The sequence below is a fragment of the Leucoraja erinacea genome, chromosome 3 (genome assembly GCF_028641065.1).
Source record: "Leucoraja erinacea ecotype New England chromosome 3, Leri_hhj_1, whole genome shotgun sequence".
Taxonomy (NCBI): domain Eukaryota; kingdom Metazoa; phylum Chordata; class Chondrichthyes; order Rajiformes; family Rajidae; genus Leucoraja; species Leucoraja erinaceus.
This window is the reverse complement of record NC_073379.1, coordinates 93,266,306-93,291,019: the sequence shown is the minus strand read 5'-3', so window position 1 is coordinate 93,291,019 and position 24,714 is coordinate 93,266,306. Positions and strand designations below refer to the sequence as shown.

Below are 24,714 nucleotides of genomic sequence, written 5' to 3'. Positions count from 1 at the left end.
ATCCTTAGTGCAGCGGGATGGTCAAGGGAATCGACATTCCAAAAATTCTACCACAAACCGCTGATGGAGAAGGACGTCTTTGCGGAGAGAATTTTAGAAACCGCAAATTTATAATTTAAAGCCCAGGGGAGCTATTTTTTGTTGTTGTTAATAAACATTTGTTTTTTAAAACTAACAAATTCGTTGGTCTTTAGATACCACTTCCTCCCTCGATGATCTTTCGGCAGTGAGTGATATAACTGTTACACGGTTTGAAATCACAGACCTTTGAAGTCTTCACGTAGTCACTCACGTGACTCCGAAGTAAAATAGTGAGATTAAACGAGTACTTACCAGTACGAAGTTTGATCTGTATTTTATGAGGAGTTACGATGAGGGATTACGTGCCCTCCGCTCCCACCCTCATTGTATAGATCAAACTCGGCCTGATGTCTCATTAATCTTTACTATCTTTACTTCAATTTGTGTCTATCTGTGATTCCACACCGCTGCTTGGAAGTATGCCGCGCCTGCGCGCTGGGTGGGTTCTTCACGTAATCCCTCATCGTAACTCCTCATAAAATACAGATCAAACTTCGTACTGGTAAGTACTCGTTTAATCTCACTAATAAAGTCTATTTTGAAATTTCAAAAAAATAACTACACATTGCATTCCAAATGTGGCTTAACCATTGTTTTATATGATAAGTATCGGAGGGGAAACATAGGCAATGATTCCCAGCAGAAGTACTGAATCAACAAGATCTAGCTTATTGCAATTAACACATATGAAAACAAAAATGTACATAATTTAGAGGTTCAATGGAACAGGTGTCACCTTAGAAATGGCCATGCTGGTTTTGGAATGGGAATGTCTAAATCTCACAATTTTCCGCCCGAATAAGAGCTCCTTTTTCCATTACAACGTCTTTGGGCAGGGTGCAAATGATTTTATTTTGTTGAAAATTGAACTTGCCAAACTTTAATAAACAATTGTCGTTCACAATCAGATACAAAATGTTGCTGCAAATATTTAATTGCAAAACATACTGGGGAAGTCACCCACAACCAAAAATAATCAAGAATTGAAAAACCTGTTGCCAATTCTTCACATTTAATGCTGTTTAATGCCGCTTTATCTCATCATTTATCATGAACACTATTTTAAAATAATCTCCTTTTAGAATTTTGAAGCATTTTAATGGAAAATAAATTTAAGAGGTAACTGAAACCTGCAAATGTTACATATTTTACTTTTTTTAATTTAGTATGAAGATTTGTTAACGGTAATAAATAAGTGATTTCCACAATGTAAAGTTCAATCCCGCTTCTCTTTAATTCAAGATTCAAGATTATTTATTGACCACACAGTCAAGCTGGTGGAATTCATGTTCAGTACAGGATTTTACACAATAAGCTGATTCCAGTCATACAGACATACAGTTTGTGGTACAGAAGAACACAGTAAGCAGAACATAACATAACATAAAACACAGACAACATACATTATACAGTACATGCACGGGGTGGCTTTGAGATATTATCATAGAGTGTTCAGAGTTCGAATTGCATATGGGTAGAAACTGTTTTTGAATCGTGATGTTTTGGCGGGCAGTGAGTTGTAGCGCCTCCCTGAGGGCAGCAGGTGGAAGATGTGGTGAGCTGGGTGGGAGGGATCAGAAATGATTTTCTTCACCCGTGACACGGACCGTTTGAGATTGAGTGATTCTATTGATGGGAGGGGGGGGCTGATGATTTTGGATGCTTTGTTGACAATGCGCTGTAGTTTATTGCGGGAGTGAGTGTCCAAACTGCTGTACCAAACTGTTATTGATGAAGTGAGCATGCTTTGGATGATGGCTGTGTAAAATCGGATTAGGAGATGTTTCCTCACTCTGAACCTCTTGAGCTGGCGGAGAAAGAAGAGTCTTATGGTTGGCTTTTTTATAAATGTGGTCTGAGTTGGTTTTCCATTTGAAGTTATTGCTTATGTGAGTGCCAAGAAATTTGAATGAGTCAGTGGTGGATATGGGTTCGCCGGAGATGAGTAGCGGGGTCTTGGGTTGTGCCTTTCGTCTGAGGTCGATGACAGAATAAATCACAGACAGAATAAAATCTAGGTGCATGGACATATTTGAAATACAGTGGTTTGCAAACATGACCACATTTCACAGACAAGGCAGGCCAACCGAGTCCCAAATATGGCAAATAGGAAGCCCAAACTAATTTCCATTCAAAAGTTCACTGGCTGAAAGTCAAAAAATGTCTTGGCACGGCACCCTCGGACTGCACCTTACTAAAACATGCACATTGTTGAGATTTATGTCCTGCTAATCAATTCAATAGGTCAAAGGCCACTAATTACTCACTTCATTGTCATCTTTTCTTACCTTCTAGAAACATAGAAACATAGAAAATAGATGCAGGAGTAGGCCATTCAGCCCTTCGAGCCTGCACCACCATTCAATATGATCATGGCTGATCATCCAACTCAGTATCCTGTACCTGCCTTCTCTCTATACCCCCTGATCGCTTTAGCCACAAGGGCCACATCTAACCCTCTTAAATATAGCCAATGAACTGGCCTCAACTACCCTCTGTGGCAGAGAATTCCACAGATTCAACACACTCTGTGTGAAAAATGTTTTGCTCATCTCGGTCCTAAAAGACTTCCACCGTGTCCTTAAACTGTGACCCCTTGTTCTGGACTTCCCAAACATCGGGAACAATCTTCCTGCATCTAGCCTGTCCAACCCCTTAAGAATTTTGTAAGTTTCTATAAGATCCCCCCTCAATCTTCTAAATTCTAGCGAGTACAAGCCGAGTCTGTCCAGTCTTTCTTCATATGAAAGTCCTGACATCCCAGGAATCAGTCTGGTGAACCTTCTCTGTACTCCCTCTATGGCAAGAATGTCTTTCCTCAGATTAGGAGACCAAAACTGTACACAATACTCCAGGTGTGATCTCACCAAGGCCCTGTACAACTGCAATAGAACCTCCCTGCTCCTATACTCAAATCCTTTTGCTAAGAATGCTAACATACCATTTGCTTTCTTCACTACCTGCTGCACCTGCATGCCTACTTTCAATGACTGGTGTACCATGACACCCAGGTCTCGTTGCATCTCCCCTTTTCCTAATCGGCCACCGTTCAGATAATAATCTACTTTCCTGTTCTTGCCACCAAAGTGGATAACCTCACATTTATCCACATTATACTGCATCTGCCATGCATTTGCCCACACACCCAACCTATCCAAGTCACCTTGCAGCCTCCTAACATCCTCCTCACAGCAAACACTGCCCCCCAGCTTCGTGTCATCCGCAAACCTGGAGATGTTGCATTCAATTCCCTCGTCCAAATCATTAATATATATTGTAAATAGCTGGGGTCCCAGCACTGAGCCTTGCAGTACCCCACTAGTCACTGCCTGCCATTGTGACAAGGACCCGTTTACTCCTACTCTTTGCTTCCTGTTTGCCAGCCAGTTCTCTATCCACATCAATACTGAACCCCCAATACCGTGTGCTTTAAGTTTGCTTACTAATCTCTTATGCAGGACCTTGTCGAAATCCTTCTGAAAGTCCAGATATAACACATCCACTGGTTCTCCCTTATCCACTCTACTAGTTACATCCTTGAAAAATTCTATAAGATACATCAGATACGATTTACCTTTCATAAATCCATGCTAACTTTGTCGAATGATTTCACCACTTTCCAAATGTGCTGCTATCCCATCTTTAATAACTGACTCTAGCATTTTCCCCACTACCGATGTTAGACTAACTGGTCTGTAATTCCCCGTTTTCTCTCTCCCTCCCTTTTTAAAAAGTGGGGTTACATTAGCTACCCTCCAATCCTCAGGAACTACTCCAGAATCTAAAGAGTTTTGAAAAATCATCACTAATGCATCCACTATTTCTAGGGCTACTTCCTTAAGTACTCTGGAATGCAGCCTCTCTGGCCCTGGGGATTTATCAGCCTTTAATCCATTAAATTTACCTAACACCACTTCCCGGCTAACCTGGATTTCACTCAGTTCCTCCATCTCATTTGACCCCCCGGTCCCTTGCTCTTTCCGGCAGATTATTTATGTCTTCCTTAGTGAAGACAGAACCAAAGTAGTTATTCAATTAGTCTGCCATGTCCTTGTTCCCCATGATCAATTCACCTGTTTCTGATTGCAAGGGACCTACATTTGTTTTAACTAATCTTTTTCTTTTCACATATCTATAAAAAGTTTTGCAGTCAGTTTTTATGTTCCCTGCCAGTTTTCTTTCATAATCTATTTTCCCTTTCTTAATTAAGCCCTTCGTCCTCCTCTGCTGGACTCTGGATTTCTTCCAGTCCTCTGGTAGGCTGCTTTTTCTAGCTAATTTGTATGCTTCTTCTTTTGTTTTGATACTATCCCTGATTTCCCTTGTTATCCACGGATGCACTACCTTCTCTGATTTATTCTTTCGCCAAACTGGGATGAACAATTGTTGTAGTTCATCCATGCAGTCTTTAAATGTCTTCCATTGCATATCCACCGTCAACCCTTTAAGAATCAATTGCCAGTCTATCTTGGCCAATTCACGTCTCATACCCTCAAAGTTACCTTTCTTTAAGTTCAGAACCCTTGTTTCTGAATTAACAATGTCACTCTCCATCCTAATGAAGAACTCAACCATATTATGGTCACTCTTGCCCAAGGGGCCACGCACAACAAGACTGCTAACTAACCCTTCCTCATTACTCAATACCCAGTCTAGAATAGCCTACTCTCTCGTTGGTTCCTCTGCATGTTGGTTTAGAAAACTATCCCGCATACATTCCAAGAAATCCTCTTCCTCAGCACCCCTGCCAATTTGATTCACCCAATTTATATGATATTGAAGTCACCCATTATAACTGTTTTACCTTTGTTGCACGCATTTCTAATTTCCTGTTTGATGCCATCCCCAACTCCACTACTATTGTTAGGTGGCCTGTACACAACTCCCACTAGCGTTTTTCTGCCCCTTAGTGTTTCGCAGCTCTACCCATATCGATTCCACATCCTCCAAGTTAATGTCCTTCCTTTCTATTGCGTTAATCTCCTCTCTAACCAGCAACACTACCCCACCTCCTTTTCCTTTCTGTCTATCCCTCCTGAATATTGAATATCTCGGGATGTTCAGCTCCCAGCCTTGGTCACCCTAGAGCCATGTCTCCGTGATCCCAACTACAGTATATCATATTCATTAATAACTATCCGCACGTTCAACTCATCCACCTTGTTACGAATGCTCCTTGCATTGAGACACAAAGCCTTCAGGCTTGTTTTTACAAAACTCTTACCCCTTATACAATTATGTTGAAAAGTTGCCCTTTTTGATTTTTGCCCTGGTTTTGGCTGCCTGCCACTTTTACTTTTCACCTTGCTACCTGTTGCTTCTACCCTCATATTACACCCCTCTGTCTCTCTGCTCATGCTCCCATCCACCTGCCACATTAGTTTAAATCCTCCCCGACAGCACTACTACTGTGGTACTGTAGCCTGACAATTGACTTCCTAGGTCTTGCTAATATCCCCTCTCCTGTTCTCTAATTTCCAATTCCTAGCCTTGATTCACTCTGCAATCCCCCTTTCTGGCTTTATCGTTATTTGTTGTTCTCATATTTCACATTGTTCACACCTCTCCTTACCCACTCGCCAAATTGTTGCTTCCTAACTCACAATCACATTTCTTCACTAACCTGAATCTGGCAGTGGTCCATTCTTGGTTGACTCTATGTTAGTTGACTATCGACTGCAAGCCTACAAGATTGAAACCAGACTAGAGGCTAAATTTTATGTCTTCCCATTCTAGTGCCGCAAAATCACTGGATGGATGAGAAAATCAATATCAGAATCCTCTCCCAGATATGCTAAGAAGAAATTCAATGTCCTCAGTGACTCCTGAGAACATATTGCTCATGCACTCAAAGTGGAGAAGAAACATTCAGGGTGGTATTGAGAATATTGAGGAAATGGACCAGAACATAGTGCAGTCAGGCAAAATCAGTGGAAGGAGTACACCTCCTCATAAGCCTCTAAATTGCCTGCTCAATTAGCTACTTAGTTTGTTATGGCGCATATCAACTCCTACTACAGCAAGTACCTTGGACCCACTACACCCACAAAAGGTGCTATCTTGTTAGGTTTCCACACTGCACTGGACCACAATAAAAACACATACATCAGGCTGTTGTTCATTGATTACAGCTCAGCATTCAACAACATCATCCCCTCCAAACATATTATCATGCTCAGGGAACTGGGTCTCAGTGCATCCCTTTGCAACTGGATCCGTGACCTTCTCATCAACAGAACACATTTGATATGAATTGACAACAACACTTTCTCCTTGATAAACATTGGCATTGGGGCAACTCTAGACTGTGTGCTCAGTCGCCTGTTCTACTCACTCTACACCCATGACTTTGTAACCAGATGCAGTTCCAACTCCATCTTTAAAATCACCACTGTTGTTGGATGAATTACGAATAATGAAGACAGAGTTTGTTTATCGTGTTATCTATTGAGTACTGTGTTTACAAACCCGTTGTGCTGCTGCAAGTATGAATTTCATTGCTCTGTTTGGGTACATATGATAATAAAACATTCTTGACTCTCTCGGACTACACATTGGCTAATATATGCACTTACAGTAGTTATGATATCATTCTCCAATCACGTGTTGCGAACCAGGAATAGTGCATATAGGGAGCTCTAATTATCATACCTCTACTAGCTCTACAAGCAGCATCTATTGGTTTTCGTGGCCAGGAATGAAATACTATGGAATTCTGTCCCATTGTGAGATTGTATGATCAATTTTGAAAGATGACTTTTAGCATGAAAATTGACTTTCACCATGAATTTTGGTTTCACATTGAACACATTCAAGACATAGAGGAGAGCTTTTTGGATGTTAATCATAATACAAGGAAGAAATTAATCCAGGATTATGCTGACTGATTTAGATGATCAATGACAGGTGGAGACACAGATGAACCATATTCATCGATTTGGACTTGTTAGATTAAATGCATAAATTATTAACAGTTCCTACTTAATGGCATAACATTTAATTTAAACGATAAATAATAAACTTACAGAGATGTTAAGGACTGATGTCAGGGGAAGTGTGAAAGTGATTGTGTTGATAAACTTACATCTTTGCCCAGAACCCTCAGCTCAAACTGGGTTTCTCTGAAGTTCACCTTGGTAATTCTTGGCCTGTTATCAAACAGAAAGTCTTTTAACTTAAAATGAAAAATGAATGATATAAGAAAACAACAATGTATTTACAATGTAAGTCACCTACCAGAAATACTTTCCAACTTGAATTTTATTCTTGTAGACAACAACTCCGACTGGCGTTAAACCTAAAAAATATTCCGTTTGGTTTTCCCCCTGAAATTCAATCAGAGGTTTCATTTGCAGGTGTTACTGAAAAATATTCATATTAGCTGTGATTTTGTTTTTGTTAGATACTTTATTTCTGTTACTTTCTTACTTATGCACTTTTTCAGTAATCAGTATTTATATATATATAAGGTTATATATCCTTCGCTCCATAGATGCTGCTGCACCCGCTGAGTTTTTCCAGCATTTTTGTGTACCTTTATATATAACCACACCTGTTAAACATTTTGCAAAATGAAAGGAATCTCCTTGAAACATAAAATTCTGACAGGGTTTGAAAGGCTGAATGCAGAGAGCATGTTTCCCCTGGCACAGGTCGACATCCAGGAGTCATGTTCTCAAGCCCTAGTCAATGGATATTTTTAAGGCATAGATAGATCCTTGATTAGTACCAGTGTCAGGGGTTATGGGGATAAGGCAGGAGAATGGGGTTGAGTTTGGAAGATAGATCAGCCATGATTGAATAGCAGAATAGCCTTGATGGGCCAAATGGCCTAATTCTGCTCCAATCACTTATGAACGTATAAAGATGAGACATGTTTAAGAAAGAACTGCAGAAACATAGACCATGTCTTTTGAAATTGGTCTGCTTTACCTGCTAAGAGGAATCTCATCTCTTCCAGATGTAATGTTTCAAACATATTTGATATCCACATTTTTATTGTTGGTGTGGGCGCATTTTTCCAGAATTTAAGTACAGGTGCACAACCTTTTATCCGAAGTTCCAAATAACGAAAAGCTCCGAATAGCGACATTTTTTCGGTCCTTGAAAAAAGGTCCTTGAAGATGTTCACCGAGGGCGGCCCGCAGAGGTGACAGCAGAACCTCCGGTCGGTCCTCGAAGAAAGGGGAACTAAATCCCCATTCATAAAAGAGAAGGTGAGGGTATATTGCGCGGGAGGGTTAATAATTGACAATCAGCTGCTGCCTGACCGTTGAGTTAAAAAAGTTCCCACGGTAGACTCACTATACACAGTGTATCGTGAGTCTTGCGTGGGAACGTTTTAACTCAGCGGGCAGGGAGCAGCAGATTGTCGCTCCCTTCAGTTTCACCCCACCTACACCCCTCTGCTTCCCGGCCATGTGTGTGACCCCTTCCCTCCCCTCTCCAGCTCCCCGCTCATTGCACCGGCGCGGGGGCTTTGCACTGTCTTCACGTCGGAGCCAGTGTCAGTCACCGGAGACGTCAGGACCAACGGGACACCGATCCCCAGGCCCACTGCAAGCACGGAGATCCCAGAGACCCACAGCCAGCAGCAGCCCAGCCCCGCTCCAACTCCAGAGGAACACGCTCCCCGTAGGGACAGAAGCTGATGGTGTGCAAAGTACGTCTTGGTCTTGAGGTTGCGGATGAGGGGGCGCAGCTCGGGCTGTGACGTCTCCGGCCACCCCCCTGTACAGGAGCTGAGACTGGGAACTGTGGGGTTGTTTGCAGTTGCAGAGGGAGGGGGCAAGGGCGGTACAGTTCCCAGTCTCAGCTCCATTCTAGGGGGTGACCGGAGACGTCAGGGCCAACGGGACACCGACTGCAAGCGCGGAGATCCCAGAGACTCACAGCCAGCAGCAACTCTAGCCCAGCCCCGCTCCAACTCCAGAGGAACCCGGGTTGCTGATGAGGGGGCGCAGCTCGGGCTGTGGGCGAACTGCCACTTGTCGCTGTAGCGGCCCATCGGGGAGCGGGTTCTTGTTGGTCCTGACGTCTCCGGCCGTCCCCCTGGACAGGAGCTGAGAGACGTCAGGACCACCAGAAGCCGCTCCCCGATGCGCCGCTACGGCGACAAGTGGCATTTGCCCACAGCCCGAGCTGCGCCCCCTCATCGGGACACCGACCCCCAGGCCCACTGCAAGCACGGAGATCCCAGAGACTCACAGCCAGCAACAACTCTAGCCCAGCCCCGCTCCAACTGCAGAGGAACCCGGGTTGCGGATGAGGGAGCGCAGCTCGGGCTGTGGGCGAACTGCCACTTGTCGCCGTAGCGGCCCATCGGGCAGCGGATTCCTCTGGAGTTGGAGGGACAGGGAGACTCAGCGGCTTTTGAGAATGGTGGGCAATCACTTCCAAAGTCCTGCCCACACAGTCAGTACACCTCTCCTACACTTGTCTCCCGCACTAAGATCATCTCACAGAGAATGATCCCAGCCTAACCCTCCCTATTCTCTCCTATTCTGCAAGAAAAAACTACATTGAAGACTCAAACTCACGATCGAGTAACTGCAGGGATCGAGGCGCAAACTCGCGACCTTGCGGATATGAGCCGAGCACTCTACCACTACGCTAAAAATCTTCCATTCCGAAAGCCGAAAAATTGTGAATTACGAAAAGTGCCTGGTCCCAAGGCTTTCGGATAAAAGGTTGTCCGAGCTTTATAAGCTTGTTTCCCATTATTAGCCCGTAATTAAATAAATTCTTCTGAAACACGTTTAGTTCAGGGTTACCTTCCGATATTCCGAAGATAATCCATTCTGGTTTCGGTACCAGTTTTATTTTGATTAATTTTGAAAAAATATCAAATATTTCATACCAGAATTTTTGGATTTTTGTACAAAAAACAAAAGAGTGCGCTATGGTAGCTTCTTGACACAGGCATTTATCACAGATTGGTGAAACATTAGGGAATATTTTATTTAATTTAGTTTTTGAATAATATAATCTATGTAATGTTTTAAATTGAATGAGCGTATGTCGTACGTTGATCAAACATTTATGCACCTGTAGTAAGTGATTCTGGACCTATCTGGATATGAGGTGCAATAGTAATTTAAATAAATAAATAAATAAATAAGTGGTATCAGGACCTGGTAACGGGAGGTAAAACAACAAAAACAGACTTGGTTGGTAGTCCCCTTTCTGCGGAGTTTAATGTTATAATAGAGCGATTGTTCCTATTTTCTTTTTCTTTCTTTTCTAGGATCTATTTTCTCACTTTACTTCCTTCTCTAACTTCTTTTCTAAGGGGCTTTCTTTTCCCAACACTCTTGCACGACTCTCGCGCACTTTCTTTACTTTCCTTACTTCTACCTTTTTCTTAAAGCTCAAAAAAAATGAAGCGGTACAAAAAATGTATTAAGATATATGTGTTGTGTAGTATTGTAATTTACCGTACTTCTAATAAAAATAAAATTAAAAAAAATAAATAAAAAAAAAGAAAGAACTGCAGATGCTGGAAAAATCGAAGGTAAACAAAAATACTGGAGAAACTCAGTGGGTGTGGCAGCATCTATGGAGCGAAGGAATAGGTGACATGTCGGGTCGAGACCCTTCTTCAGGATGCTGCCTCACCCGCTGAGTTTCTCCAGCATTTTTGTCCACTGAAGTCGAGACATGATGAGCCGACATCTCTTAATTCAAAGTGGAGTGAACTTGTGGAATTCTCCTCCAACGAAGACTGTGAAGACCAAGGCACTGAATAGATTGAATAGAGGGTGATAGACTGTTTTCTAAGCACAAAAGGGATGAAAAGTATATGAAGAGAGTGGACATACGGTATTGAGATAGAAAATCAGTGATGATTATACTGACTCACCCTCTGACTTCCAAAATCTAGAAGGTACAGGTCAGGAACATGATGAAATATTCTCCGCGTCTGGATAAGAGGACTTCTAACAAGCAAGAGACTTAAGGGCCTGTCCCACGAGCATGCGACTCCATGCGGCAAACGCGACCTAACGTGGTCGCTTGCGCCGTACGGCCTCACGGGGCCGGTCCCACCAATCGCCGGAGCCGTATGGAGTTGTGCAGAGCTGGTCCCGACATCGCGCGGGGCTCCGAAAAACTGACCTTGTTCAAAAATTCTGCGCAGCAGCGGCCTGCCGGCCCGCAGCCGCCTCGACGCCGTACGCACGTCTTGACGTCGTAAGTCACGCGCGAACTTCCCGTGGACTTCGCTCGAACGTCACGTCACTCACTCGACCTCCGCGCGGCCCCCGCTTCCGGTTTGCTCGCGCTCGCCGCATGCAGGCGCATGCTGGTGGGACCGGCCCTGTACGGGGATCACTCGACCTCCGCGCGGCCCCCGCTTCCGATTTGGTCGCGCTTGCCGCATTCAGGCGCATGCTGGTGGGACCGGCTCTTCAGCATTATCCTGGACAAATGTTCCTATTTGACTGGTGGTCCATCCACCATCCTGAATAGTTATTCCCTTTAATATCAGTGCATCATAGCTACAAAGTGCAACAACTATAAAGTGCACTACAGTACATCCATAGATCTCACCATCACTTCTTAAATCCTCAGCTTCAAACATGAAGAAAGACAAGAGCAGCAGGCCCATGGAAACAGTACCGTGTGTAAGTTCTCCGCAAAGAGGCACATAGTTCTGACTTAGAAATATATCACATCCGCCATCATCACTGTGGGATTACCATCTGCAGATCATGGAGAGGTGCTGGAAGGCAAGCTCACCAGCACCTTCCCAAGGATAGGAATGGCTGGTCTTGCCCCAAAATAGGTATTTGATATTTTAAATATAAATAGTTTGATTAATCTCTGGATATAAAATGTTTTTTAATTCCTTATTAAACTATTGACGTATTACTTTAACTTAACTGATTGGTGGAAGAGGACCAGCAGAAGCAGCTGATTGGCTGGTATTGTATTTGTATTGTAATTGTAAGGCTTTATTGTATTTGGATAAGGGGGAGAATGAGGGCCAGGGCAGTTTACTGTTCTGGATGTCAGATGTGGGAGGTCATGGAGTCGGAGTGCCCTCCAGACGTCCACATCTGCGCAAGGTGCGTCGAGATGGAGCTCCTAAGGGACCGTGTCAGGAACCTGGAACAGCAACTCGATGACCTCTGTCTGCTCAGGGAGAGCGAGGAGGTCATAGAAAGGAGTTACAGGGAGGTGGTCACTCCAAGACCACGGGAGACAGAAAACTGGGTCACAGTTAGGAAGGGCAACGGGCAGAGGCAGGGACTGGTGAGTACCCCGGTGGCTGTACACCTTGACAATAAGTACTCATGCTTGAGTAAGGGTGGGGGAGACAGCCTACCTGGGGGCAGTGACAGCGGCCGGGCCTCTGGCACAAAGACCGGTCCTGTTGCTCAGAAGGGTAAGGAAAAGAAGGGGAGGGCAATTGTAATAGGGGACTCTATAGTCAGGGGGACGGATAGGCGATTCTGTGGACGCAGACAGGAGTCCCGGATGGTAGTTTGCCTCCCTGGTGCCAGGGTCAGGGATGTGTCTGAACGTGTCCAAGAAATCCTGAAATGGGAGGGAGAGGAGCCTGAGGTTGTGGTACATATAGGTACCAACGACATAGGTAAAAAAAGAGAAGAGGTCCTGAAAGAAGAATTTAGGGAGTTAGGTAGAGAGTTAAGGAGAAGGACTGGAAAGGTAACAATCTCAGGATTACTGCCTGTGCCACGCGACAGTGAGAGTAGGAATGGAGTGAGGTGGAGGATAAATGCGTGGATGAGGGACTGGTGCAGTGGGTATGGATTCAAGTTTCTGGATCATTGGGACCTCTTTTGGGGAAGGTGCGACCTGTACAGAAAGGACGGGTTGCACTTGAACTCAAGGGGGACCAATATCCTGGCGGGGAGATTTGCAAAGGCTACTGGGGAGACTTTAAACTAGTATGGTTGGGGGGAGGGACTCAAATTGGGAAAGCTAGCAGTCAGTGTGTGAAGCAGGGGGCAGAGAATGGTAGCACTCTGACCCAAAATGTAGGGGAGAGAGAAGAAAAAGAAAATAATCAGAGAATAAGAGAGGGGGGTTTCTTAAATGTGTATATTTTAATGCTAGGAGCATTGTAAGAAAAGTGGATGAACTTAGAGCCTGGATTGACACCTGGAAGTATGATGTTGTGGCGATCAGTGAAACATGGTTGCAGGAGGGCTGTGATTGGAAACTAAATATTCCAGGATTTCGTTGCTTCAGGTGTGATAGAATTGGAGGGGCAAGAGGTGGAGGTGTTGCATTGCTTATCAGGGAAGATGTTACAGCAGTGCTTTGGCAGGATAGATTAGAGGGCTCGTCTAGGGAGGCTATTTGGGTGGAACTGAGAAATGGGAAAGGGGTAGAAACACTTATAGGGGTGTATTATAGACCGCCAAATGGGGAGCGAGAATTGGAAGAGCAAATATGTAAGGAGATTGCAGATATTAGTAGTAAGCACAAGGTAGTGATTGTGGGAGATTTCAATTTTCCACACATAGACTGGGAAACACATTCTGTAAATGGGCTGGATGGGTTGGAGTTTGTAAAATGTGTGCAGGATAGTTTTTTGCAACAATACATAGAAGTACCTACTAGAGAAGGGGCGGTACTGGACCTCCTGTTAGGAAATGAGATGGGTCAGGTGGCAGAGGTATGCGTTGGGGAACAGTTCGGGTCCAGTGATCACAATACCATTAGTTTCAATATAATTATGGAGAGGGACAAAACTGGACCTAGGGTTGAGATTTTTGATTGGAGAAAGGCTAACTTTGAGGAGATGAGAAAGGATTTAAAAGGAGTAAACTGGGACAGTTTGTTTTATGGGAAAGATGTGGAAGAGAAATGGAGTACATTTAAAGGTGAAATTTTAAGAGTACAGAATCTTTATGTCCCTGTTCGGTTGAAAGGAAATCGTAAAAAATGTAAAGAGCCATGGTTTTCAAGGGAAATTGGACACTTGGTTCGGAAAAAGAGGGAGATCTACAATAATTATAGGCAGCATGGAGTAAATGAGGTGCTTGAGGAGTATAAAGAATGTAAAAAGAATCTTAAGAAAGAAATTAGAAAAGCTAAAAGAAGATATGAGGTTGCTTTGGCAAGTAAGGTAAAAGTAAATCCGAAGGGTTTCTACCGCTATATTAATAGCAAAAGGATAACGAGGGATAAAATTGGTCCATTAGAGAGTCAGAGTGGACAACTATCTGCAGAGCCAAAAGAGATGGGGGAGATATTGAACAGTTTCTTTTCTTCGGTATTCACCAAGGAGAAGGATATTGAATTATGTGAGGTAAGGGAAACAAGTAGAGTAGCTATGGAAACTATGAGGATCAAAGAAGAGGAAGTACTGACACTTTTGAGAAATATAAAAGTGGATAAGTCTCCAGGTCCGGACAGGATATTCCCTAGGACATTGAGGGAAGTTAGTGTAGAAATAGCAGGGGCTATGGCAGAAATATTTCAAATATTTCAAATGCCATTGTTTAAAAAGGGGTCTAAGAGTAAACCTAGCAATTATAAACCTGTTAGTTTGATGTCAGTGGTGGGCAAATTAATGGAAAGAATACTTAGAGATAATATATGTAAGCATCTGGATAAACAGGGCCTGATTAGGAACAGTCAACATGGATTTGTGCCTGGAAGGTCATGTTTGACTAATCTTCTTGAATTTTTTGAAGATGTTACTCGGGAAATTGATGAGGGTAAAGCAGTGGATGTTGTGTATATGGACTTCAGTAAGGCCTTTGACAAGGTTCCTCATGGAAGGTTGGTTAAGAAGGTTCAATTGTTGGGTATTAATGGTGGAGTAGCAAGATGGATTCAACAGTGGCTGAATGGGAGATGCCAGAGAGTAATGGTGGATGGTTGTTTGTCAGGTTGGAGGCCAGTGACGAGTGGGGTGCCACAGGGATCTGTGTTGGGTCCACTGTTGTTTGTCATGTACATCAATGATCTGGATGATGGTGTGGTAAATTGGATTAGTAAGTATGCAGATGATACTAAGATAGGTGGGGTTGCGGGTAATGAAGTAGAGTTTCAAAGTCTACAGAGAGATTTATGCCAGTTGGAAGAGTGGGCTGAAAGATGGCAGATGGAGTTTAATGCTGATAAGTGTGAGGTGCTACATCTTGGCAGGACAAATCAAAATAGGACGTACATGGTAAATGGTAGGGAATTGAAGAATGTAGGTGAACAGAGGGATCTGGGAATAACTGTGCACAGTTCCCTGAAAGTGGAATCTCATGTTGATAGGGTGGTAAAGAAAGCTTTTGGTGTGCTGGCCTTTATAAATCAGAGCATTGAGTATAGAAGTTGGGATGTAATGTTAAAATTGTACAAGGCATTGGTGAGGCCAATTCTGGAGTATGGTGTACAATTTTGGTCGCCTAATTATAGGAAGGATATCAACAAAATAGAGAGAGTACAGAGGAGATTTACTAGAATATTGCCTGGGTTTCAGCAACTAAGTTACAGAGAAAGGTTGAACAAGTTAGGGCTTTATTCTTTGGAGCGCAGAAGGTTAAGGGGGGACTTGATAGAGGTTTTTAAAATGATGAGAGGGATAGACAGAGTTGACATGGAAAAGCTTTTCCCACTGAGAGTAGGGAAGATTCAAACAAGGGGACATGACATGAGAATTAAGGGACTGAAGTTTAGGGGTAACATGAGGGGGAACTTCTTTACTCAGAGAGTGGTAGCTGTGTGGAATGAGCTTCCAGTGAAGGTGGTGGAGGCAGGTTCGTTTTTATCATTTAAAAATAAATTGGATAGTTATATGGATGGGAAGGGAATGGAGGGTTATGGTCTGAACGCAGGTATATGGGACTAGGGGAGATTATGTGTTCAGCACGGACTAGAAGGGTCGAGATGGCCTGTTTCCGTGCTGTAATTGTTATATGGTTATATGGTTATATGACAAAGTGGTGGTGGCACAATGACACATCCTGACACAGATGGGTCCTTTTGTAATGGTACATGAACTGGTGACCCAGCTTACAACCCAGCGGTATGAACATTGACCTCTCTAACTTCAAGTAACTCTTGCTATCCCTCTCTCTCTATCCCACCCCTTCCCAGTTCTCTGACCAGTCCTAGTCTCCGACTACATTTTATCTCTGTTTGCTTTGTTGTTTCCTTCTCCCAGCTAACAATGATCTATTCTACATTTTCCTTGAACTGCATTCCCTTTGTCCTGTTTTCACACCTTACACTTCCTTATCTATACACTTCCTTATCTATGTACCTCCAACTCCCCTGCATCTATATGATTAGGATTTTTTTAAGAGCTAGTTAACATATTGGCAGCTGTATTTTGCATACGGATTTATTTACTGTCCTTGGCATAAGTTGGTATATTCAGTTAGATAATACCTTGGTTCTACAAATTATAGTGATTTAAAATTTGAGTGTTCAGAATGGATTGATATAATCTCTCAAACCAAAGATGTTTAATCCACCAGCGATAAAAGAGTAAATGGAAAAGTAAAACATTGAAAATCATTATTCACTTACAAAAACAGGATGGAGATCGACTCCATACATCTCTAACAGTTTGGCAACTTGCAAATAATTGAGTTCTGTCTCAGCAGGAACTTGACCCCTAGGGAGAAATCATAAAAATGAAATTAATAGATCAAGTCTATACTGCTCTTACCACCATATTATCACAGCTAACTAAGGAACGGACTGATACTTATCAAATACGTTTCACAAATTCCCAAAACTTATCACAGCTGAAAAAATATTTGAAGTGCAACTGGTGTTGAAAATGCAAGGAAAGCTCAAGTTCATGTTCAAGTGAGTTTATTGTCATGTGTCCCTAATAGGGTAATGAAATTCTTGCTTTGCTTCAGCACAACAGAACATAGGAGGCATTGACTACAAAACAGATCAATGTGTCCATATACCATTATATAAATATATACACACATGAATAAATAAACTGAGAAAGTGCAAATAACAGATAATGGGCTATTAATGTTCATAGTTTTGTCCAAGCCAAGTTTAATAGCCTGATGGCTGTGGGGAAGTAGCTATTCCTGAACCTGGTTGTTGCAGTCTTCAGGCTCCTGTACCTTCTACCTGAAGGTAGCAGGGAGATGAGTGTGTGGCCAGGACGGTGTGGGTCCTTGATGATACTGCCAGCCTTTTTGAGGCAGCGACTGCGATAAATCCCCTCGATGGAAGGAAGGTCAGAGCCGATGATGGACTGGGCAGTGTTTACTACTCTTTGTAGTCTTTTCTTCTCCAGGGCTCTCAAGTTGCCGAACCAAGCCACGATGCAACTTGTCAGCATGCTCTCTACTGTGCACCTGTAGAAGTTAGAGAGAGTCCTCCTTGACAAACCGACTCTCCGTAATCTTCTCAGGAAGTAGAGGCGCTGATGTGCTTTCTTAATAGTAACATCAGTGTTCTCGGACCAGGAAAGATCTTCAGAGATGTGCACGCCCAGGAATTTAAAGCTCTTGACCCTTTCATCCATCAACCCATTGATATAAACGGGACTGTGGGTCCCCATCCTACTCCAACCAAAGTCCACAATGAGTACCTTGGTTTTGCTGGTGTTGAGGGCCAGGTTATTGTGCTGGCACCATATGGACAGTCGCTCTGTACTCTGACTCATCCCCATCAGTGATACGTCCCACAACAGCGGTGTCGTCAGCGAACTTGATGATGGAGTTCGCACTATGACCAGCTACGCAGTCATGAATATAGAGTGAGTACAGCAGGGGGCTGAGCACGCAGCCTTGAGGTGCTCCCGTGCTGATTGTTATCGAGTCTAACACATTTCCACCAATACGAACAGACTGCGGTCTGAGAATGAGGAAGTCGAGGATCCAATTGCAGAGGGATGTGCAGATTCCCAGTTCTGCGAGTTTGGCAACCAGCTTGGAGGGGATGATTGTATTAAATACCGAACTGTAATCGATGAATAACAGCCTGACATATGAGTTTTTGTTGTCCAAGTGGTCCAGAGCGGAGTGGAGGGCCAGCGAGATCGCATCCACCGTTGATCTGTTGTGGCGGTAAGCAAACTGCAGTGGGTCCAGGTTTTTGTCGAGGTAGGAGTTGATTTCAATCAATCAATCAATCAACCTTTATTGTCATCTTGCAAGCAACAGTTGTACGGTGCAAAATGAAAAGACGTTTCCCAGTGAATAGCGGAGCATCGCACATGAAATTTAAAACGTTTCACACATAATAACACTAAAGACAATCCAGTCACTGATGGAACAGTATAAATAAATAGTTAAAAGCAGGTAAAACACAACGTTAAAATACAATAAACCAATCAAAAAAAATGTCCGGGGCAGCTGATTTGAGTGGCCAGTGCCAGTTATTAAAGTGTCCGTGCCAGCCGCAGAATCAAGTGACTGTGAGTACAGAGTGACTGTTTAGCAGCCTCACAGCCTGTGGTAGGAAGCTGTTTAACAGTCTTGTTGCCCGGGCTTTGATGCTTCGATATCTCTTGCCTGATGGCTGGAGATCCAGGTGTATGTGGAGGGGGTGCAGTTTGTCCTTAGCTATTCTCAGAGCTTTTTTCAGACAGCGGCTCTGGAACAGTTCTTGTACCGAGGGTAGGGAGACGCCAATGATCCTCTCTGCTCCCCTCAAAACCCGCTGCAGAGCCTTCCTGTCCGGGCAGTTGCAGGTGGAGTACCATGTATTTATGCAGTACGTGAGTACAGACTCCACCGTACCCCTGTAAAAAGTCCTGAGGATGTTGGTGGGGAGTGAGGCCTGTTTTAGTTTCCTCAGGAAGTGCAGTCGCTGATGGGCCCGTTTGACAATCCCAGTGTTGTTCCTGGACCAGGTGAGACTGTCTGTAATCTGCACACCGAGGAACTTTATGCTCTCCACTCTCGTGCCACTGATGTTGAGGGGTGTGTGTTTTGGCTGCGACCTCCTGAAGTCGACAACCATCTCCTTCGTTTTGTCGACATTTAATGCTAGATTGTTGTTGCCGCACCAGTCCACTAGTTGTTTTACTTCCTCCCTATACATTGATTCGCCATCTCCGCTGATGAGTCCCACCACTGTTGTGTCATCCGCAAATTTTATGATCTTATTGTCCCTGAATCTGGCAGCACAGTCATGTGTGAGCAGTGTGAACAACAGCGGGCTGAGGACACAGCCTTGAGGGGAGCCGGTGCTCAGCGTGATCGAGCCTGAAGTGTTCTTGCCAACACGGACTGACTGCGGTCTCTCTGTCAGAAAGTCCAAGATGCAGTGACACAGGGTGGGGTGTTGAGGCCCAGCAGGGTTAGTTTCTCCACAAGTCTCTGTGGGATGATGGTATTAAACGCTGAGCTGAAGTCAATGTACAGGATTCTGGCGTATGTGTTTTTGTTTTCCAGATGAGTGAGTACTGTGTGCAGCGTGGTAGAGATGGCATCCTCTGTAGAATGGTTGGGGCGATAGGCAAACTGGAGGGGGTCTAACGATGAGGGGAGGCTGGCAGTAATGTGAGGTTTCACCAGGCGTTCAAAACACTTCATTATTATTGGGGTCAGGGCGACAGGGCGGTAGTCATTTAGGCAGGCCACAACGGGTTTCTTTGCTATTGAGATTATTGTGGAAGTTTTGAGTCATGTGGGGACAATGGCTTGACTAAGGGAGATGTTAAAGATGTCTGTTAACACATCTGTCATCTGTTAGCACATCTGTAGCCGCCAAGGAACGCCGGGGCGATACATAATAAGGGACTGTGGTACACTGTGAAATCGACAGAAGGATGGAGGGTTGGGTGTTTATGCGTGCTATTTTCGTGTTATTTATTTTAGTTGTTTATCTTTTAATATTTTACCTTGTATGTATCGTTAGCTTTTAGAAATGTTTGAATGGTGCACTGACTGGCTGACATTTTAAAATTTCGTTGTACATGGTTCATGTTACAATGACAATAAAGAAACTATTGTATTCTATTCTGCTAACTCCTCAGCACATTCCTTGAGCACACATCCTGGGATGTTGTCGGGTCCGACTGCTTTCCACGGGTTGACCTTGGACAGGGTTCTCCGTGTGTCCATTGAGTCTATGGTCAGGACTGGCTGGTCGGTTTGTAAGCAGGTGCTGGCTCTCCCCTTGGGTGTGGTGTTAGCTGCATCAAAACGTGCAAATAAATTGTTCAGTTCATCTGGGAGAGAAGTGTCCGTGTCGGTTACCTGCTGCCTTGCCTTGTACCCCGTCAGTGTTTGGATTCCCTTCCACATCCTCCTGGTGTCTCCTGTGTCACAGAGGTGTCCCTGGATTTTCCCCGCGTAGGCATGTAGGCATATTGCCCTGATTCTTTTTGCCAGTGCAGCCCTGGTAGATCGAAGAGCGGCTGTTACCGGCTCTGTAGGCTGCATCACGAGCCCCCAGCAACGAGCGCATCTCTGCTGTCATCCATGACTTTTTGTTTCCACGTGCAGTGAAGGTTCTAATGACAGTGACATCCTCGGTGCAATTAGCAATGTAGCTGGTTACATTCTCTGCGTACTCCTCGATGTTGATGAGGTCATCATAGGATGCTGCTGTCCTGAACACATCCCAGTCAGTGTGCAGGAAGCAATCCTGCAGTGCTGAGGCTGCTCCCTCTGGCCAGACCCTGGTGTGTTTTCTCTCCGCTCTGACTTGTTTTTGCAGAGGTCTGTAGGCTGGTGTTAAAAACACTGAAATGTGGTCCGAGTGGCCCAGGTGTGGGCGTGGGGCTGCCTTGTAGGCCTCTGGGGTGTTGGTGTAAACCAAGTCCAAGGTGTTCTCTCCCCTGGTCTCAAAATCCACATATTGCTTCAATTTTGGGAGCACAGTCTTAAGGCTGGTGTGATTAAAATCCCCGGCCACCACAATGAAGCTATCAGGATATTTGGTCTGGAACTCACTGATGGCATCATGCAGAGCACCTCTCAAAGCACTTCATCACCACCGGCGTTAGTGCCACAGGTCGATAGTCATTGAGGCACGTCACCTTGCTCTTCTTGGGCACTGGTATAATTGATGCCCTTTTGAAGCAGGTGGGAACCTCAGACCTCAGAAGTGAGAGGTTGAAAATGTCCAAAAAACCTCCAGCCAGTTGGTCCGCACAGGTTTTTAGAACACGGCCAGGTATACCATCAGGTCCAGACGCTTTTCGAGGGTTTACCCCTCTGAAGGATTTTTAACATTCTCCTTTTCGTTTCAGTTCTGTGATGCATTTCACGACTTTTACATGTCCCTCCATTTGCTTCACCTCTCTTAAATCTCCCCTCAGTAATCAAGGAACAAGAGGTAAGGGTTTTCAGTAGCTTATGCTTTAAAAAGTTCTACTTCTTTGTCCACCTGACTAGCCTCAACATTTCACCAATAATATTATAGCTTCAAACCACCATCGTTCAATTATCTAGAATTATATTCCTAAACCTCTTTCGATATCCTCAATTCATAACCTTTTTAAGAATGTTTCGACTAAGACTCCAATAACTCCCCAATTCGTTCCCTTCCTATTCATAAGCTATTTTAATGTTATCAACCTTGACTTTTATTTAAAAATTAACGGTGCTAAATATCTTCAAATTGTTTTTATGTTGAATATTTAAATTGCGTACTGCAGGGTCAAATGTCAAGTTAGAATAAATCCGAACATTGGAAATTCCAGTGTTTATGTATTATCAGGTTGGGAAACACACATCACCCATGAAAAATGCACAGTTAAGGAAATTATGTGAGGAATATCCTAAGCTTTTGAGCAAGACTGTCCTCAGTCTCAAAATGAATGTACTACTGTGCATTAAATTTACTCAGTCTCCATTCTAGAAACACAGAACATATCAGAGCAATTTTTGCTACTTCATACCAAAAAGCAGAGGAATTTTGTTTGAATGGTTTCCAATTACATTTGCTGGGGTGCGGCGTATTCTATGCAAGGACAATGATGCAATTCAAAAACCCATAGCATGTTAAAAACTGACTTTATAATGAGATAACAAATCACTGGAAAGTTTTAACAGTTCAGCAGAAATGAATGCACATCATATAGTTATGCACATGGTATAGTGAACGAAGGCCGCACATGTCCTTAGATATCGCACTGTTTGAAATGTTTTCCTCTAAGAGATCAAATAGATTTAAAGTTATTTGATGTTCATTCATTTATGTCTGGCAAACTGTTTTTCTGTATTTTTCAAGCTGAGTTCCATTTGTGGTTACAATTTAGGCTCAAATATTTTCAGTGCTTTTTAAAAGAGAACTATGTTTTGTTGTGCCTCCAGGAGCAATGGTAAAGTTGATTTTAAAAAAAAAAGGTATTAGTATTTGGGGAATCCAGCTATTTACGACAAGCAAATTAACCTAAATAGACAGAAGCTAAATTCTGTTTTTGGCAACTACATCAGTCAGGGAAAATTTCCATTTAAACATACACATTCAATGTCAGTACAACAGCGATGAGCCCATTTGTACGTATATTCACTTTTGGAATAAAGACAAGTACATTCTTTCCGAGATAAGGAGATCAAAATTGTGTGCAATGCTTCAAGAGGTGTCTCATTAACGCCCCATACAGTTACAATAAGACTTCTTTGCTCCCTTATTCAAACTATCCTGGTTTAAGGGCTAAAATACCATTTATCCTCTTCATCACCTGCTGCATCTGTACATCGGCCTTCAGTGATTTGTATTTAAACAAACCCATGTCTATTTGAACATATAGTCTGTTCAGTTCCTCACATTTAATAAGTACTCAGCTTTTCTGTTGCATGCACCAATGTGGATTGTCATTCACATTACATTCCATCTGCCAAGTTCTCACCCACTCATACATCTTGTCCACATCCCCCAAACACTCTTTACATCCTCCCCCATACTCACAATCCACCTGGTTTGATATCATCAGCAAATGGAAATACTGTATGACATGTCGAAAGATTTAAGGTATCTGTATGTTGAGGAAAGCATGAGTGAAAGCTTGGAGTAAAGAAGCCACAGACTAGAATTCTGCAGTCTTTGAGCACCAAAGGAGCTTCACGTGATTTAAATGCATATTACAGGAATACTTTGTTGGCTTACCATGATAAAAAAAAAAGCCATCTTTGAGCAATGCAAAATGGAGTTTATGTTCATCAAAACAATATCGCTCCTAAAGAAAATACATTTACAATTGTACAAATTGTTATTTTATTGATATTTGGCAAATTAAAAAAATGTTTTTTGTATTGTACCAATCCCGTAAAAGCTGTTTAAGACATTCACAGCAGACAATTTAATCAAAAGTGATTTTGCTTGCTGGATCAGGTGGAAAAGCTACTACTTGTGCAAAATGTGAACAAAAGACCATTTTTAATATAGCAAGCTGGAAGATAATCTTGCACTAGAATCCTTGAAGCAAAACATGGATGTTTGCCCTAATATAATTAACATGTTTGATAATGCGTGACATACATATCATGTTACGAGTAATTATAGTCAACAAACTTTCTATTCAGAACACTGCAGGGTCACTTCCAGATTAAACATCAGGAAATATACCCCATATCCTCTTTGCAGATGTACCTGTGACAGCAGCCACAGGCGGTTGTCACAGAGATATCTGAGGCAAAAATAGTGCTATCAGAAGGGAGGTATAGCACCACTTGCACCAAAAGGTCGAGACTTTCATTCGCCAGAGTGAAGAAAAAAGTACTTAGTTTGAAAAGTGTTGCTTATCCAGCTGCAGTTTTCAGAAAAATACCCGAAAGAGAGGAATGGCAAGATATTACCCATCATCTGGACATGATGGACAATAACTAATCTAATAGATTTGTTTTGACGAATGTTGTAAGCAATATTTGCTTCAGTGTAACATCGGTGTTTACGTGCATAAGTGTCAGAAGCTCATCAATATTTAAATCAAGTTGTCAGTTGAAGCAAATTGATTTCTTAAGTGTTGTCCAGAACTTTATTACCGACATATATTTAGGGTGGGACATTGATTCTAGTCTCACAGAAACTGCTTTCCTGAATCCAGCCACCACGCCAAATTTAATGCATACATCAAAGAACATGTTCATTATGATCTGCAATCTATCATTGGAGAGCAGATGATGAACCGTGACTTGTCTTTTTTTGAACACACTGTGTGTTAGAAGCTTTATGGATTTCAGCTTGGCTATCAGAGCATGAATTTCTATCATTTAAATTCTTTGCATAATCAATATAAGCAATGCCACTCAAGAACATGACAAAATATACACATTTTTATTTTTGCTCTTTTCAGGTGTATCACATTTAAATTAGAAAATTAGTGAACACTTTTGGTAGTGTTTTCCATTTGCTGATAAAAAAACAAGATGTCCTTACATTAAAGCTTTATGAAGCTGTTCTATTGCTTCTTCGAGATCCTCTTTCTGATCCGGAACAAAGCGGTATTCAGATACATAATTGGCTGTGTGCTTAAAAGGATCATAGTCTCCGAGCTCGGCTGAAAAGAGAGAAAAACACATAATATCACCACCATATTAATAATTCAATTCATCAATAGGTCTGACTCATTTTTATAAGCATAAGTATGTAAATTATGGTCACCAATATTTACCAGCTCATGCTATCATATTAATTTTGTTCAACAAAAAATGCAAATTTGACGATGCTGTAATTTAGGGTGGATAACAGGCAATATAGAAATTCTATGGAAATTGTTATCCT

The 24,714-nt window shown here is 42.8% G+C and overlaps 1 protein-coding gene across 1 annotated transcript in view; it reads right to left on the bottom strand.

Annotated features, from left to right (window-relative positions):
- Nucleotides 1–24,714, bottom strand: part of epb41l4a (erythrocyte membrane protein band 4.1 like 4A) — a 201,741-nt gene that overhangs the window by 68,023 nt on the left and 109,004 nt on the right. The window contains 4 exon segments of the mRNA XM_055633209.1: nt 7,166–7,229; nt 7,318–7,406; nt 16,588–16,675; nt 24,370–24,490. Of these exon segments, the coding sequence (XP_055489184.1) occupies nt 7,166–7,229; nt 7,318–7,406; nt 16,588–16,675; nt 24,370–24,490 (362 nt within the window).